Here is an 18,687-nt window from a genome sequence, read left to right as displayed (position 1 = left end):
CATGATAACTTGATTAGCATGAAATGTGTTTTGAGATTTATTGGTACAGACACTTTGGTTTAACTGTCCAGGTTTTTTCATCTTCATTCAGCAGTCCATCCATACTTGACCAAATGTAGCTGCAGAATAGTAAGCCCATACACGTATAGCACTGTGCCTTAGCCCATAAACAGAAAGGCCTTGCTTTCACAATAGGGATTAGGGGAATCAGATCATCTCTACTCATTGTCATTAGTTTGCAGAAATCTGTGCCAATTGGTTATTCTGAGTCTCTTCCCAATCTCAGTCGGTAAGCTGTCTGTAACTCTGACTGCACCAGTATGGTGCTCGGTCTCTAGAGCTATCAAATGTCTAGAAGTTGATTTTGTTTGGTTATTCTTTAGTGTTTACTTGCTATCCTCGCAAACTCAGTTATGATTAACCAATTGAAGACGAGTCACGAGTATACTCGGGGAGGTGTCTATGGGAAATGCATGCTGTAGCAAAATCAGCCCCTCCTCACTGGGTTGAGGAGAGGACTTATCAAAGCCCATTCATTTGTGTCAATTACTTGCTAAAAGTATACTACTTCTCAAAGTGGTCCTACATACATTTCTGCTTTTTCTTGATGTGACTCTGAAGCAGTGATCGACAGGAGGAAGGGAAATTGTTCCTGATATCTACTTGGTTTGTTAATTGTTGTTGTTTTGAAGAGATCTTGTGCAATCAACAGATAGCAATACATGTGTGTGATGCGTGCATGTGTGTGTGTCTATGTGTGTGTTTATTCACTTGGGATTGGATTTGTGTGTGTTTGTATATGACTATACTATTCACAGATACACCTATATGTCTTTCTTGTTTTTAAGAGCAGGAAATTCTTAACTCTCTTACACATTTAATAGTGCAGCAGATTTATATGTCCATCTGAGTACTGGAAAGAAATGAGCTCAGGATGGCTTGAAATAATTGTTTGTCTATAAAGAGAGATAAAGGAATATTTGTTTGATGAGCCCACTTTGATCTTGAGTTTTAAAAGCTTGGTGACTTTGTCCAAAAGGCTCTTGACTATTAGAATGAACAGTTGAGAGCTCTAAACAATTTTATGGGCTTGGCACTTAACTTGACTGAAGCCTGCCAAGACATTTCATTGGCACTTAGTGAATTTGCCCAATTAACCACAATAAAAGTTTATCCAAGAACCCACTCAGAGGGAGTGGTAAACACCCCCTGGTAGAGTGCTTTGTGATGCAAAAAGTATCTATCGTGTCTGCCCCCCCCCCCCCCCCCCCCCCCCCCGACAGCTTGATGAATAAATAGATATTTGAATAAGTGAATAAAAGTAAATAAATAAATGAAAATGAACAAATTTATCGATAAAGAAATTATATTATTAATTGTATAGTTAACAAATAAATAAATGAATAAATAGATGAGTAGATAAATATATAAATGAATAAATAAGTAAGTTTATTAATAAATAAATGAAATGACAGTTGAAATTTAGAAAAGAGAAATAAATGAATTGTCAAGAAGTGTCATACGTACTCATTACCATTCATGCCTCAGACTCTGTGTAGCCTCTCATATAGCTTAAACTGTGCCAGGCCAAACCACAGCAAATGCATGGAGAACGGGTCACAGATAAAAAGAATGGAGCCCTCTCATTCAATCCCTTTGACATTCCTAAGTTTGCCCGAAGCTCTCAGCTGGGGCTAGAGTCGATGCTTTTTCCAAGCAAACTTAAAGGGAAAGTCAGTCTGAATATCATTGATCAAAATCTGTGATGGATATTGATTTCCAGTGAATTATTTGCAAAATGGTGTAGATTATCTATTTTTTCCTGTAATGCATGGAAAAGTAACCTTATTTGCTCTATCCTCCAACACAGTTATGATGATTTTTTAAAATATTATATTTGACATGCCTGATTTCATTTGAAATCAAATACTATCAATGGTATTCTTTTAACTGACATGCCAATCACTTTTTGACTGAGATGACCAATGACTAATAAACCAGGTGGATGTCTGTCCAGATCACTCTTCATATTTGATATGTGGCCTTGATTCTCTTTGCATTTCCCTCTACTTGAGAAAGCCCATCTAGGTATCTTCATTCAGGGTAGAATTTTTGTACCATTGTGAGATGTCCTTTACAGGTGTCATATAGTTTTGGTTGAGACCTTATTTCAGGTTTCTAACATTTTTTGGTGAGATAATGAGAAATCTCTTATGAAATATTAAAGAGAATGTAATTCCAAGAGGAATTCAAAGTTTATTTGAAAAAAAAAGAAGGTTTTGAAATGGCTGAGATATCCAAAACAAAGTAATCGTAATAAAAGATGGGACCCACCTTTCATTAAGATTGCTTTGTTTTACTTTGTTTTTGGATATCTCAGCCATTGCAAAACCAATTTTCATCACATGAACTTTGGATTCCTTTTAGAATTCTATGCTTTTTAACTGTTCTCAAAGAGTTTTCTCAGTATCTTGCAAAAAGTTAAAGGTTGAAACCTCATCTCAACCGATACTATACCACCCCTTTAAGTCAGAGGGAATAGTGAAAGTGCACCTAGTGTTGCGTGGCTAGGTTTCTAATTAGGAGTTCAATTTTGGTTTAAAGTCATTCCCTACATAGCCTCACCTCCCTGAGGTAGTTTTTGGGGTTGGGTTTGTTTTGGAATATTATCTGCCGCCCAATCGAATCGGGAGGAGCGACCACCTTTGAAGTGTAGCCAGTGAAATGACCCGCTGGAGTCGACGACGTTGTCATGTGTGTGCAACTCGGCACAATGTGTAGACAGGATCAGTTGTGTACACATACCTATATTAGTGGTAGCTGGAATTCAGTCTACAGTATGGAGAATTGCTCCTCGGAAAGTTGTGTGCAGTGGAAATGAGTCTTGACATGCGAATAAAAGAAGAAACGCATGTGCAAAAACCGTCTGCTACTTAAGGTTACGTTCAGTTGGATGGCTGCGTGCAACCATTTTGTGCAAGGCATCCATCCATTATCCAAGACATACATTGTACAACCAACTTAAAGGTTATTGTACTACAGTTACCCAATGTGGAAATAACCAGTACAATAGTATAGCAGCATGAACCTAGTATGTGTTTGTTTTTATTCTTTTTGATCATGATGTACTGTCATCTTTTATGCATTCTTTCTTTTTTTGTGTGTTGCTTTTATAGACTCCCAACTCTCCCGTTTTAGATGAGAGATCTCCCCCTTTAGGGCCATTATTTTTGCAAAATCTCCCACTCTTTTGCTTAAAGGGATGGTGCAGTTTTTGTTGAGATAGGGTTTCAGGTTTTATTTTTTTGTGAGATAATGAGAAACCCCTTATGAAATATGAAAGAGCATGGAATTCTAAGAGGAATTCAAAGTTTATTTGATGAAAATTGGTTTTATAATGGCTGAGATTTTCAAAAACAGAGAGGTCCTAATAAAAGGTGGGACCCACCTTTTATTAGGACCACTTTGTTTTAATTTTTCTTTTTTGGATATTTCATTCATTTTAAAACTAATTTTCATCAAATAAACTTTATCTTCCCCTTAGAATTGTATGCTGTTTAATAATATTTCCTAAATCATTTCTAATTATCGTGCAAAAAGTTAAAATCTGAATCCACCATCTTAACCGATGCGGTACCAACCCTTTCAATGGGAATTTCTCAGAAACTAATAAAAAGCGGATTGCCTGTGACACGTTGGTCCCTCAGGAGAGGAGTTACATGGAAGCTAGACCAAGATTAATGTGTATCATCGTATAGGAAAACACAAATCAGCAATTTGTCAAAGCTTTTCTCCAGGATCTCCCATCAGTAGCATTAAAAATTCAAATAAAGTATTCTCTTATTGCCGGGTTGTCTCATTTTTTGTTCTCTTCACCCACAGCACCATGCATTTATGATGTGTTTTCTTCTTTCCTTATATTCTGTTTAAAGCTGTGTGCCGTAGACCATAGCACACATAAAGTAGTTGTTCCAATCAAGCAATTTGATTGGTGTGTTCTATAGCTTTCAAGATTTTTTGTCTATGATGATGCACAGACAATGGTTACACCCTTTGCAAATTGGTCTGTTTCTGATTTCATATCCCTTGATAGTGTGGATACTAAATTAATGATTTATTCCCCTGCCCATTAAAATTGATATCATTGTTCAAGGGCTGAATATTATGGGATAATTAATTTGTTCTCTGATGTGTTTGCAATCTATAGCAAGGCTGCATTTGAGCTTGGCAATAGTTACATTCACACACAGTTGCCAAACTTGAAGTTTAGGTCGAAAACTTAACTGTCGATGATTAGCTCCACTCGTGAATTCACGATGCGGGCTCACACGGGCACCTAGACTTTAAGTTACAACTTACGAGCGAATCCCACTAGATGATTACAACAGAAGTGCAGTCTTCGCTAGATGACCTTGTGCCCATACAAAATAGCGCAACGAACGAGACGCGAGGTTTGTGCTAACTCACAAGCTCATTGATTATTGTGTCCACACGGAGCGAAAATACGAGTGGGGACCCCCCTCCCCGTGGCTTGTGGAGAGAGCGTAAACCCCAAGATGTCTCGTGGTTCTAATCATCGAGTAAACTTTAAGATTGCTAACTTTTGTCTGCATCCACACGGTGCTTAACTACAAGCTAATCATCGAGAGTTAAGTTTTTGACCTCAACTTAAAGTTCAGGAACAGCGTGTGAACCGAACTGTTATCACCAACTCTATTGCAAGCCCAAGAGAAACATTTGGATGCCTTTATCCCGAGCTGCTGGCAGAAGATTTGTCTTGAGTGGAATTTCTTAATTTGCGTACTGTCTAGCAAGTAGGATATACAAAGGCCCTACTGTACTTGTATTTAAGTATCCTTTACAAGCACAAGTTGTACCTGTTATACTTTGTGAATGTCATAAACTGTGTTTTGATAGCTAATTTCCTTATTTGCTGAACAGTGATCTTTCATAATTACGTTTACTCAATCACTTGGTCGATATAGTCAGGTTTCCAAGTAGACACAAATTGAGCACTAGCTTTATGGATTGTGGATTGATAAGAATTGCATCTATTGTGCAAGCCAATTTCATGACATTTCTTTATGGACCTGCCTCTTTTATTCATACAACTTATCGAATCAAAATCACATAATAATTGGAAGACAGTTCCTATTTAAAAAGGGTGTCTCTAATTGTAGAAAAAAAAATGAGTTGGACAAAAATCAGTCACATTAGAAATGTAATTTCCCTGACAGTCAAACCAACATGAATGTATGCAAGGAGATTAAATTTTGTAAATAACCAGCTTTAAGATTCATGCCAGTTAATCTATGGCAATGAGAGATAGATATATATATATACCAGATAGAGAGATAGATAACATAAGGATAAAGATAGGTAGATAGAGATAGATGGTGTGATGCACAGAGTCAGAAAGAGAAAGTGTCTTACAAATAATAAAGAGAGGTGTAATAGAAAGAGACAAATGATATACAGTTTGAGAGAACTAGAGACAAAGTAAAATATAAATTTGGAGGGAGAGAGACATAGTTAAGTAATGGAATGAGAGAGATTGATCATCGTAATAAAAGACAAAATCTGTGAGAAATTGAGACATAGTAAAATAGACAGTTGGAGAATTGGAGAGATATAGTGAAGTATAGAATAGGAAAGACAAATTTCATAGTGAAATATACAATTTTAGAGAGATTGAGGCATATTTCAATATAGAACTAGAGAGGCAGAGAGATAAAATGAAATATTTAATAGGAAAGACAGAGCTTATATAGTGAAATATAAAGTTTTAGCAAAATTGAGACATAGTTAAATATATACAATTGGATGAGTAGAAAGACATAGTGAAATATAATATTTGAGAGAAGAGAGTGAGAGGTGTAGAATGAGATAGGAATGGGGAGATTGAGAAGGGAAGAAAAGGATATAAAAAGACAGAGAGTAAGATAAAACTGGTAACATACTGAGGGAGAGACAAAGAGAGAGAGGCAGACCGTGAAAGACAAAAAATGGAAACAAAAAGAGACATGGAGAGAGATATACAGTGAAAGATAACATTGGAAACAGAAATGGAATAAAAAAGTGACATATGATAAAATATAGGAAGGGAAGAGATAGATGAATAGATAGAGAGAAAGAGAGAGATATAGATAAATAGATGGAAAGAGAGAGAGAGAGAGAGAGAGAAATGCATTCATGAAACAAAAAGTTCATTCACGCTCTCTCTGATAATCCAACAAATGAAAATACATGTAGAATCATGCAAGGAAATTTTAACCCATTCAGGATGAGTCCCGAGTATACTTGGGCAGCTGTCTATGGGACATGTGTGTTGTAGCAAAATCAAACAGTCCTCAACGGGTTAAGCAAACATGGATGCAGCATGCACATGTGCAGAAGCAGGCATGGCCATGTTTAATTGATACATGTCATCTGTTACTAATGGAAAAGAGAAATAGGACACTTTTCGGTGGCGATTGTATTTCCCACCGCAAGCCTTTAGCATCTGCAATGTAGGTATGATGGGAGAACCATTCTTGACCAGCACTGATGCTAAATTTAGGTTTCTCTCTTTAACAACATTCTCTTTTGTTTAGAGAACCTTTGCCCATGAATATGTCTAATGTTTTTTGTCTTTTTTTTATCAACATGTCATAATGAAATTGAATGAAGCTACGCCACGATTTGCTATTTTTATGTGAGGTAAATATAAGTGTGTAAAATATGTATGTATAACTGTAAGTACACTATACCTTGCATATCGTTGTATCCTAAAATATTTCATGTTGCCGGTATTATATGTTATGTAATTTCATGTTTATTCACATGTAAAAATTTAGAAATACATTGTTAATATTATTATTAAAATTCAACTCAACTCAGCTCAATATGAGAACACAGGTCTTGTAAATATGGTGCTGATATCTGGTTAAAGAAATATTTCATATTGTTCTCCAGGTTTTACCTCTGATAGAATGCAGGAAATATCAATTGACTTGTAGCTGATATGACAAAGAAGGACAATTAGGAGGGACAAACTTATCATACTCTAGTCTTATTTCAGGATAGTTTCAAGGTGATATCATGGTGGAAATGGTAATTTGAAGAGGTAGCAGGGTAGTATAGTTGGCCACTGTTAAATGATGAAAGAATGATCTGAAAGGTGGATAGTCTTAAAACAGGTTAACCTGTTTAGGACGCACCAATTGTGCTATAGCACATGCTCTCCATGTACACCTGCCAGAGTATATCAGGGATTAGTCTTCATAGGGTTTATGTCTCTGACTTTAGCTAACACACTTGGTTTTCAAGTACCTATTACAAGGGCACTGCACATGCAGGGGGTTTGCTAGATTGTGGCAAGGGTTTAAAGAATATGTGTGAAGAGCAAAAAACACACAGTTACACACACACACACACACACACACACACACACACACACACACACACACACACACAAATTGCCCAAAGGGCATTTGGGCAGAGAAAAAGAGAGAGGGAAAGAGAGAGAGAAGGAGAGAGAAAGAAAGAGACAGACAGAGTGGGAGAAAAAGAATGCAAAGACATCCTATGAAAATAATAAAAAGTTACGCTAGAATAAGTCAAAGATTTTTTTTTCTTTTTTTTTTGTCAGATGAGGACTCTGTCATGGATCACTTGATTTGGATTTAAGAAGCAGGAAGTGCGGGGGGAAAGAGTCCCAACATTTTGATTCTTATCACTCTGACATGTCGGTCACCCCCTAGCCGTTCTGATGAACCAGAGTGGTCATAGTTCAAGCAAACATAATGTTTTGTTTGTCAGGGGATAACCTTGTCAAAAAAAAAAAAAACTAAACCAAACAAAGAGATGTCAAAACTAGAAGAGATGCTATAAATCTATCAAATAGTCATTGTAATATAAGACTTACACTCTTGCTTTCCTGAGTTGCCAGTAATGTTTGTAACTACAAATTAACCTCAACTTATATGAATATTCACCTTTTAAGGCACAAAATAGTAAGCATTTTTAAAGATTTTATTTGTCTTCATTTCTTTTTAAGCCTCTATGCATTTTCCAATCAGCTGAACTTACTGCATGTCTAAGGCCTGGGTTGTTACTGGCAGCAAGTAAAATCTGTTGATTAAAACTGTTATGGCACTGACCAAACAGAGCAAGTTTCTTATAGCTTCTTAATGAGCTAAATGTCTCGTTGATACGTTCATTAGATTAACAGTTATAAAAAAAATAATAATTTTTGTAATACAAAGTAGAAACTACTTAACTCTTTTGTGTTGACTCAAATACTCACACAAATTGATAATTCTTGCAATATGCAATGCAATGAGAAATACTGTATAAGCTGTTACATTTGTACAAGGGTTTAATATTTGTGAATTTCGTGAATCACTGTCGGACCACAAATTTAAGAACATGGGAAAATATCTCAAACTGACAATTATCAGAGTGTAGTTATAATAGCCTGGATGTCAAATCACAAAGACAACATCTCACAAAAGTGTCATGACCTCCTCATTTGTGAAAAATGTCTGTACATAGATAAGCCAGTTCGTAGTTCTACTTTGCGCATGAGCAGAAAAAGGTCATTCGTACCAAAACACATGATGGTTTTTAAATTCACGGAGATAAGCATCTGTCATATAATGATTATTCATGCAATCCTTGTACATGATACTTACCATTACATCCACCTGACAGCAAACCTGGTATTTAGCAATAGGAATATAAACATGTTTTAATGCATTCAATACAAAACAAAGAAATGGATGCATCCCCTGAGGGTTGTTTGACGGACCGTTCTGGTCACCTGGTCTCGCTCTGCAAGATCATTTTTTGTTTAACACGAATTCCATAAATTGTTATGCCGGGCAAACTTACAGGTATGTTACTTTGAATATGAGTGAAGTGCCTAACCAACTGAGAAAATGGAAAGGTCGTTTGTACCAACTTGCACATGAGTTAATTACAAACTGGCTTATTAACAACCTGTTCAGTACTAAACTTCTTGATTTTTTTCAAACCCCCAATATGATAATTTGCCCTGCTCCCAATTCTATGTCTGGATTTGGTCTTGAGTTCATCATCTGTTGTTACCCAATGCCAGATTTTCTTTAGATTGGAACAGGTAGAAAATGCATACATTGATACTTGGAACAGTGTTGTGTCAAAAAAAAAGGGGGGAAGCAGATCAAATACAAAAATATGGTCTCCTTCGATGTCAAAATAACGAGGATTGCTGAACTGTTAATCAAGATATGGACTCCAGTAATTGATGAATATTAATTGTCCAACCATGACTTTTAACAGATGCATCAGATAGATTGAAAATGCATGTGTGTGCATAGAGGTCAATGTAGTACTCTTAGTTTTATATTGAGAGAGAGAGAGAGGGGGGGGGGGGGGGAGGAGTATGTGAGGGAGGAAAGAAAAGGAAAAAAAAAGATATTTCTTCTAATGAAGATGTGAAGATAGTCATTGTGAAACCGACAGAAGATGGCTCTGCAATAAACGCTGAAGGATCATAACACTTCAATCAATATATGCCTTGTAACATGTGACCCTTCATATTAGAATACACAGTCATTGAATTTTACACAAGATGGCTCTGCAATAAACGTTGAAGGATCATAACACTTTTATCAATCTATGCCTTGTAATATGTGACCCTTCATGTTGGAATACACAGTCATTGAATTTTACACAGCTGAGAAAAACTGTAAAGTGGATGCTTGATGTGCTTGACAAATTAAAAATTTCATGTTTTGTTTTGGATTGTTTTTAATGTCAAGATTGACACTCAAAGTAACCTCTTCTCTGCATTTCAAGACTGTTCAATATGATGTCAAGGCAGCCTTGGCAATTAGGAAAGACCGTGTTAACCCTGTGTGTGCCTTGAGTGCCAATTGGCACAGATAACCCCTCGGCATCATACACACTGTTTAAGGTTCCCAGTGTAGAAGACTTAAGGACGTTCCTCAGTTATGTTTGTGTGAATTGTAGCTGCACAGGTTGGTCAGTGATGTCACAATAAAGGAGCATTTGCTGCGCGCACTCGACAATTACAAGTGCGATTACAAGCAAGTATTTTGTCACTCAGTAAACACCTTTAAAGGGATGGTGCAGTATTGGTGGAGATACGGATTGAGCTTTTAACTTTTTGTAAGATACCAAGAACATACTTATGAAATAGTAGAGAGCATACCCATCTAAAAGGAATTCAAAGTTTGTTTGATGAAATTCAGTTTTGGAATGGCTGACACATCCAAAAACAAAGTAGAACAAGGAGCTGTGGATATTTAAATTTGCCATCGCAGATTTTAGTGCCTGTCATGGCCTTGATCCTGTAATGCTATCATTAGTACTGGATGGCAGATTGTCATATTCTTCAAAGTACCGTAAAAGAAAAACAAGCACACGAACCTGTGGTTTTATTTACATATTTTGACTTCAGATTGGTCAAAGTTATGGTATGGAAAGTTAGAAGAAAATGACATGGACTTCACTGTAGCTGAGAAACGTCCTTAAAGTTCAAACTGCCGATATAACCTGAGGAAGCTAATTGCCTCATTCCTATTCACAGGCAGGAGCAGGCAGGAGCTTTTTAATCTCGGTGGATATCAAAGTGTACAAAGGTTTTAGAAAAGAATATAAACTTTTCAATGGTTATGTAGGGTATGTGACTGTGGTATAGGCTCCTGAATTGAGCTGCTGTCACTGTGTGGATTTCTTACAGCCTGCAGATATGATTAGAATGACTGAGACATCCAAAAACAGAGTAAAACATAGCAATCGTAATAAGAGGTGGGTCCCACCTTTTATTAGGATCGCTGTGTTTTTGATATCTCAGCCATTTCAAAACCAATTTGTATCATGTAAATGTTGAATTCCTCTTGAAATTACATGCTCTTTTACATTCTTAAGAGGTTCTCATTATCTCACTAAATAATGTTAGAAACCTGAAGTTAGGTCCCAATCAAAACTATACGATCCCTTTAAAGCTCAATGCAGTCATGATTTTTTTTTTTTTTTTTTTGGGGGGGGGGGTATTACTGGCAAAATTGACAATTCATTGTGATGTCAACAATGTCAAACCAGAAAATTGTTGCTCAGTGACATCAGGCTTTTGTGGTGACCAGTAACAAGTGCCATGTACGTATGAAGTTATGTTTCTGGATGGAACAATTTGGTGTGCGCTTTGATTTTCTTTTCTTTTAACCTGATGTTGAGGACGAGTCCCGAGTACACTCAGGCAGGTGTCTATGGGAAATGCATGCTTTAGCAAATCAAACCGTCCTCATTGGGTTAATTCAAACAAAGACAAGGCTGTTTGGAATATTTTGTTTCAACTATCACTCAAAAATACACTTTGATTTTTTTTTTTTTTTTTTTTTTTGGACAGGGGTGGGGATGAGAAAGTAGATCATTAAAAAAAACAAATCACCACATGCACCGAGGGTTATGTAACTTTCTTCATTCCATATTAATGCTTTGCTTCTCTTCACATTTTGGGTCCAGTAATGATGTCACCAAAGATAATTGTTGAGTCTTTTTTTGATATATTTTAATACAAAGACATTACTCTGTCATGGCATAACATGTATACATGTTTTTTTTCTATCTCCTAATGATTTGCTAGTCCTTTATGAGCATGTGATAATGACCTATATGGCCTTCGGTCTCCACAGTAGCAGTGCAGCTGAAATTTTGCCTTAGGCTGCGTTCACATGGAAGTATACTATTCGGGTATTCGGGCTCGTTTTTTTGAGGGCACGCGAATAGCTTGAATCAAATGATAGGATTTCCTCACACCGGTTCACATAGGAGGGCACTATTCGAAAGTATGAATAGCTGCGAAAAGTATAGCAAAGTGGGAATCGAGCTTGTTCGATTTTCTTGCAGCGTATACCGTCTCTCGTTTATGAAATAATGACACTTTTGGTCTGGATTTGCCCTTTAGCAAAAACAAGCATGTAGACTGACATTCTGATGCAGTTAAGAAATTGTTAATAAGATTTGCTGGGATGTAGGATGAAGAAATCCTCACTGCATGGGATGGTGAGTTGACGGTGCGGGTAATGGTGTATTCGGTGCCCGAATAGCGAATAGCGAATAGCGAATAGCGAATAGCGAATAGTGAATAGCGAATTTAGCGAATACCGAATACTTCTATGTGAACGCAGCCTTAGGACTCCATCCACACTGGCAGTATTCTGTATTAGTCAGTTTTCCCATTGCACAGTGCTTTATTTATTGCTATGTAATATGTGTTTATACTGTGACCAAGATATTTAAAAACCTTGGCATGTAGGCCAATATGCATAGTACATTATGCACAATTTGATGATGATGTAATTGTCTCTATCATCACCAAAACTATGTGTTTAAAGGGGAAGGCTAGTAACTGATCAGTGGGAATCAGTGGAAATGCTGGGAGATGATTGTTCCAATCCTTATGGGATTCATTCAAGAGTTCATTGTATATCTATTGTTGTGTGAAAATGATTTGCTTTAGAATGGTCTCATATTCAAGTAATGTGCAGTTTAATGCTTCCAGGTTAGCGTCCCTGGTCAGTGACGGAGCATTAATCTGCACATTACTTGAATATAAGACCGTTCTGAAGCAAATCATTTTCATACAACAATAGATATACAATGAACTCTTGAATGAATCCCACAAGGATTGGAACAATCATCTCCCAGCATTTCCACTGATTCCCACTGATCAGTTACTAGCCTTCCCCTTTAACAGTTATTCAGTGCAACACTTTAAATAAGAAAATATGAGATGTAAATCAAATTTTACAGTGACAATAAGATGTAATATCATTATTTCCAAATTTTTTCTCTTTTCAATGTATTACAACTCTGCTGAATTTACTTCACATTTTAGCAAATGAGCTATCATAATTTATTACCAGTTTTTAGTTGCCATAATATTTTCACACTACAGAAAGCTTCTCTGAGGGTAATGAAATGTAAAAACACTCTTACAGACACAAACACACACATACACACACCAGTTTGAATAACATAAGAAGAGCATAAAAAGTCCCTGATCAAAGAAAGTATCACAAAATACAAGCACTCTGCTAATACACACATAATTTAAATGATAAATATATTTGCCCTTTTACAGAAGAAATCCTGCCTTCTGATTTGCATGTGCCAGAACATGTACAACCCATACACACCTGTTTGGTCATATGTGACTGTAATGCATCTTGGACAGTAACATAGCATTGTTCCCTTGAGGCTGCAGTTAATCTTTTGAACAATTATTTAAAAATTAAATCAGTTTCTTTGAAAAAAAAAAGAAATAAAGAAAATGAAAGGGGGCACTTGCGCCCACCTTTAATTTTTGCTCCATAAAGCAGCTGAAGCCTTTTTTTAATGCTTGTCAGCTGATTAAACCGGGAAGTGCCACCAGAAATATTTTTTGCGCCATCCCCCCCCCCCTTACGGAATTCCTGGATCCCCCACTGTATATGAAAAAATTTATTCTTATTGACCATTCAATTACTGGCATGGTTCAAATACATATTGCACAGCGGGTCTTGTTCATGCAGTGTCTCAAATACAAAGCTGAGAGAGTGCTTTTACAATCCTCGCTGGATGTCCTTACCCGATGAATGAACGGCATTTCAAAAACCATTACGCTTCTTATCGACCATCGTATGGTGGTCACATTTTGAACGGTCTGTTACTTTTGCTTCATTAATCATGTCTGATGCGTATTCCTCTCTCGGTCATATCACCTGCGAGAGGATGAAGTTTGCAAGGAAGGGTCTGTCGTGCATGGAATGAACATAATCACACTTTGAGGCCTTTTTTTTTTTCCATCTCACCTGTCTCTCACACCGCTACACCGCGCCTCATCAGGGCGTAATTTCACTTTTGTCCTTCGCTATCTGTGAGGAGGGATTGCGGGGGTGTGGAGGGGGAAATGAAGAAAGTAGCCTCGGCACGTCAGAACCCACCTCCTTGACTGATGGATGGCATTCGGACGTTTGCCAAGAAATCTGTCTCTCTCGTTCACCGGCCGACAGTGAGGTGAGGGATCCATCGCGTCCTATTCACAGGCAGGCCTTTGGGCAAAGAGGAAGTGGCTGACTTCTGATTTCCAAAGAGGGTTATTTACTCATCATTTACAAATGCACGCCCAAGAAATTTGTTTTTGACCCGCTACACAAGACAAACCACTCTTTCTTTTTTTTGCTTCAGCTTCTCCATGTTTGTGACGTATGCCTGAATTTTGCGACTCTTCGCAGTTGGACGATTGAGTGCGTGAACGGGACTCAGCTCAATTTAGTTATTGCCCTTTCATCTCGGTGAATTCTAAAGGATAGTGATGCCGCCGGGATACGTCCCAAGTTGGAAGTCTTAGGAGATTTACTTGTGACTGCAAAGCAGGGACGGCACTTACATTTCTTACTATAGCTACCTCGGTAAGAAGCATAGTGAATGGCTGTCTCTGACAGAGAAAGACTGAGAGAAATAGAGCAAAAAAGAGACAATCAGGGACAAGGAATGATAGTAAAATATATGAAGACTTTGTTCGCAAAAACCGATAAGTCCATTTTTGTAGATTTTGAAGTACGGTCTCTGTCATAAAGTACAAAATAATACCTTATAAATGATATATTGGTCATTACATTAAAGTACATTTTTGAAATTATGGTCAAAAGAAGCAAGCATTTTCTTATTATCCTCTTTGTTTTTCTTGACCTTTAATTGTAAATATCTCCATTTGGAAAATATGGACTTATCGGTTTTTGCGAACAAATTCTTCATATGCACTTTACTGGCAGGGGGTATGTGGATTGATAGCAGCATACATTGAACCACATCTCTGTAGCATTAGATGACACATGTATTGACCTCGTCAAGTCAAAAAGGGGCATTTTAATGAGGTGTGAAGCTGTGTATTTTCCTTCTGAATCCTATCAGTGAATATTGTGAATATTGGTGTTTTTAAAAGTAATTTAATCATTTTTCATATTGTTCATACATCTTTGGTTTATCCTTTGCAGGGTGCACTGGAGTTCTTTATTAGGCATTTACCACAGATGTCTTAAAACTTATTTCCCATAAAGCAAGAATAATCCTCTTAATCTTTAATGTGCCACCACGTACATCCTGAGATACAGTGTAGTATTACAGCATGTTTGATGTATTTTCTTCTTTCTGTAGCTGTCTGTCCCACTTTGTACCCAAAATCAAAATCTGAGCATCATCTCATCATATCATTGTTATGCCATGCTATGTAAGGATACATACATTTCTTTCCTCCTTTGCAGGATACAACACATTAGAGACAGTAACATCAGCGTGTCATAGCTCCAGTGGAACACATCCCATTGTTGCCATGGCTACCTCATTTAAAACTCCAGAGGCTGGGACGAACGGCGGGTCCGGGAAGGAGACTAAGGAGCAACAAGGCAGCGTTGCCGCAAATAACCGGGATAAAGGCGTACAGGTCAACATGCTGCTACGTCAGGACTCGTCGAGGAGATTTGTGCCTCCCCTGAGGTAAGGTGGCAGGTTTTGAGAGGACATGGGGAGGAAGAAGATAAGATGTAGTAAGAGAAAACATATAGAGAGAGAGATAGAGAGACAGAGATCAGAGGGGGAAGGGGAGAGTGGACAGGATGAAGAGAGACAAAAATGGTATGAAACAGAGAAAAAGAAAAACCAGACTTATGCTGAGACAGAACTTAAAAAGTGATAGGGGTCTCAGAGTGAGTGAGAAAGGGGGAGGGTGGGAGGGAGAAGACAAGATGAAGAGAGATGAAAATGAAAACTGGTGGAGAGGTTAGAAAAAGAGAAGACATACAACATGTAGGACAGATGATTAGAGATAGAAAAAAAAAAGAGACAGGAGAAGAGAAAAAAGGAACAACTAAGAGGGAGACAGAAGTTGAAAAAAAAAACAGGATATGGGAACCGATTAAAGGACATAACCTAGAAACAAAAATCAGGGGTTAAGATCTTGACAGCAAAATTGAGCAGTAAAGGAAAAGATAAAACAAAAACAAAAAAAGAGTGAGATGGACAGAAGTATAGATGCAGAGAGACACAAGATAGATATATGGAGATGTAGGAAGACAGAAACATTCATGGAATAGATTCATGGAATAGATATACAGTATGTCCCCCAAAAAATACAATCGGATTTTCGCGTTGATAACACCCAGTGTGATTAAACTGTCCAAACGCTACTTCAGGGTCTTGAAATATAACATCTTAGCTCTATTTTGCAGAAAACCCCATTCAAATTGGTTGAGCAGTCACAGAGAAATGTGGATTGTTGTGAAGCATGTCATGAGTCTGATTCTTCCAAGTTTATCACTTGAATCCTTTTGGAACTGCACATTAATGTGTAAACACCATAGACAGAACTTGGAGGGAAGAGATTCCTGACATACTCTACAAAATCCTCAGTTTTTTTTTTTTTTACCACTGAAGCAAATTGAGGTTTTCTGTAAGATTTGGGCAATGAGTTATTATTTCATACCCTGAAATTGTATTTGGATTGATTCACTATTTTTAAAGTTATCATTGCGGAGGTTCCCGTTGTAATTTTTTTTTTTACATACGGTAGATGAGGGAGAGAAAGATAAAGAGAGCGAGAGATAGATAGCTAAAATGAGAGTGATAGATAAGGGCAGATAGAGAAGGGTGTGAGCTTAAAGAGGGAAAGATAATTACATTATGATGTTGATGTATGGGATACCCAGGGAATATTTGCCCTAATGAGTGCAATATTCCCTGGTATTCTATGAATTAAAGCCATCCAATGTAATTATCATTATCTATGATTATTATCTAGAGAAGGCACGAACTTAAAAAAAAAGTTTCATAACTTTGTAGTCGGCTCTGCACTGAAGGAGGAAAGACTCGCACTTCCATATGTAGCATGATGTTTGCGCATTTGGAAATTGCAACAAGAGTCTGTGCACTTTGTACAGTAGCAAGCTTTCGCGCACTCAGCAAGCGCTTGTGCAAAAGGTGAGACAAAATGCCGTGTATTATTACTTGGCCACTAACAACTGTTGCCTATGGCAAATTAATACAACAAATAACGTGGTGCGCATGCTGTTGTGATGTGCACTTTGAATGATGGGATACATACAAGATCTTGAGATTATTTGCTCCAGTGTTCACATTGTCAACATGGTTCACATGGCAAATAATCGTGATAATTCAGGAATAGATGCAAAATTTCTTGGGATTAGCATCTTGATACTGATTGTGATAATTATTGGGATTCTTGTGTTTACACAGGCAAAAATCTTGAGATTTTGATTGCAAAAACAAAATCTGGAGATTTGTATCAAATGCTAATTCGCCTCCATGTGAATCCCACTAAATATGACTTAGGGAGGGTAATCAGTTAGAGCAATCACTGTAGATATGAGAGTGATATGTTTAGGAGAGATATAGGCCTACTGTATCAACAAATTGAAAAGAGCAGCTGAAGGTAAGAGTCTTAAAATAAAATATTTGTCTAATTTGTTAGAGAGAGAGAGAGAGGGGGGAAAGAGAGATAGGTCGAGTACATGCTAGACTGACAGAAAGCAAAATATCGAATCATACACCGTAAAGGATTAAATTAAAAAGTAATTATTATTTGTATGTGTACATGCACAGAATATGTGGACTTAAATTCCCTGTGCATTGCACTGCATTAAAATATAGGTCATTCTAACCATCAACTTCGCAATTGGTATGTAAATAACTTTGCTGTCATTTCTCAATGCCTTCTCAAGTGTGGGCTGTGCTCCTTTATTAGGGCTCGAGCACTCGTCCACTCCTGTTGTTAGGAGAGGGAAATGACCATGTGGATCAAATTTCCCTTCTCCTCCGCTCCCCCTACCCCCTTTCCCTCAAGAAAAAAAAAAAAGAAGAGAAGCTGACCCCCATACCAGTGATATGTATGCAAACATATCCATGGAATGGCTGAGCAGAGAAATTAAAATGCTGGAGTATTCATTTTTCCTGAGTGACAGAGAGAGAGAGAGAGAGAGAGAGAGAGAGAGAAGGGAGGGCTTGTCTGTGTCTTTGTGTGTGTGTGTGTGTGTGTGTGTGTGTGTGCATGCTTTCTGTGCCTGTTTGTGTAGTGTGTGTGTGTGATTGAGGAAAATACAGTATAGATGGAGAGAGAGAGAGGGAGAGAGATAGAAGGAAATAAAGAAATTGTGTGTGTCTTTGAGAGTGTGTGTACTTGTGCCTGTGTGCCTGTGTGTGTGTGTGTGTGTTTGTGTCTGGTAGAAAATAATAGAGAGAGAAAAAAAAAAGATTTTGTGTCTTTGTGTGTGCATACACTCTCTGTGGCTGTGTGTGTATGTGTGTGTGATAGTGATAAAGAAAAATAGAGAAAGAAAGAGATAGAGATTGATTGTGTGTGCACTGTGTGTGTGTGTGCATACACTCTCTATGGCTGTGTGTGTATGTGTGTGTGATAGTGATAAAGAAAAATAGAGAAAGAAAGAGATAGAGATTGTTTGTGTGTGCACTGTGTGTGTGTGTGTGCATACGTTTTGTGTGTCTGTGTGTGTATTGTTGTACACAGAATGAATCTGTTCACATCTACCCCTGACAGCACGGCTGATCTTGCGAGTTGATCTTCGCTGCGAGATTAATTCAAAGTGTGTCTGCCCCAGTTTCAGCGGCTTCTGTAGATGCGCAGCA

The 18,687-nt window shown here is 37.5% G+C and overlaps 1 protein-coding gene across 1 annotated transcript in view; it reads left to right on the top strand.

Annotated features, from left to right (window-relative positions):
- Positions 1-18,687, top strand: part of LOC139720109 (tumor protein p53-inducible protein 11-like) — a 207,283-nt gene that overhangs the window by 49,482 nt on the left and 139,114 nt on the right. Inside the window, exon 2 of the mRNA XM_071631477.1 lies at positions 15,294-15,525. Within this exon, the coding sequence (XP_071487578.1) occupies positions 15,362-15,525 (164 nt within the window). The 5' untranslated portion in view covers positions 15,294-15,361. The remainder of the gene's footprint in view (positions 1-15,293; positions 15,526-18,687) is intronic.

Source organism: Diadema antillarum, unplaced genomic scaffold (genome assembly GCF_040938485.1).
Source record: "Diadema antillarum isolate AM-2024a unplaced genomic scaffold, OU_Dant_1.0 scf00000122, whole genome shotgun sequence".
NCBI classification, from domain to species: domain Eukaryota; kingdom Metazoa; phylum Echinodermata; class Echinoidea; order Diadematoida; family Diadematidae; genus Diadema; species Diadema antillarum.
The sequence above is the reverse complement of the archived record's forward strand: the minus strand, read 5'-3'. Positions and strand labels throughout refer to the sequence as shown.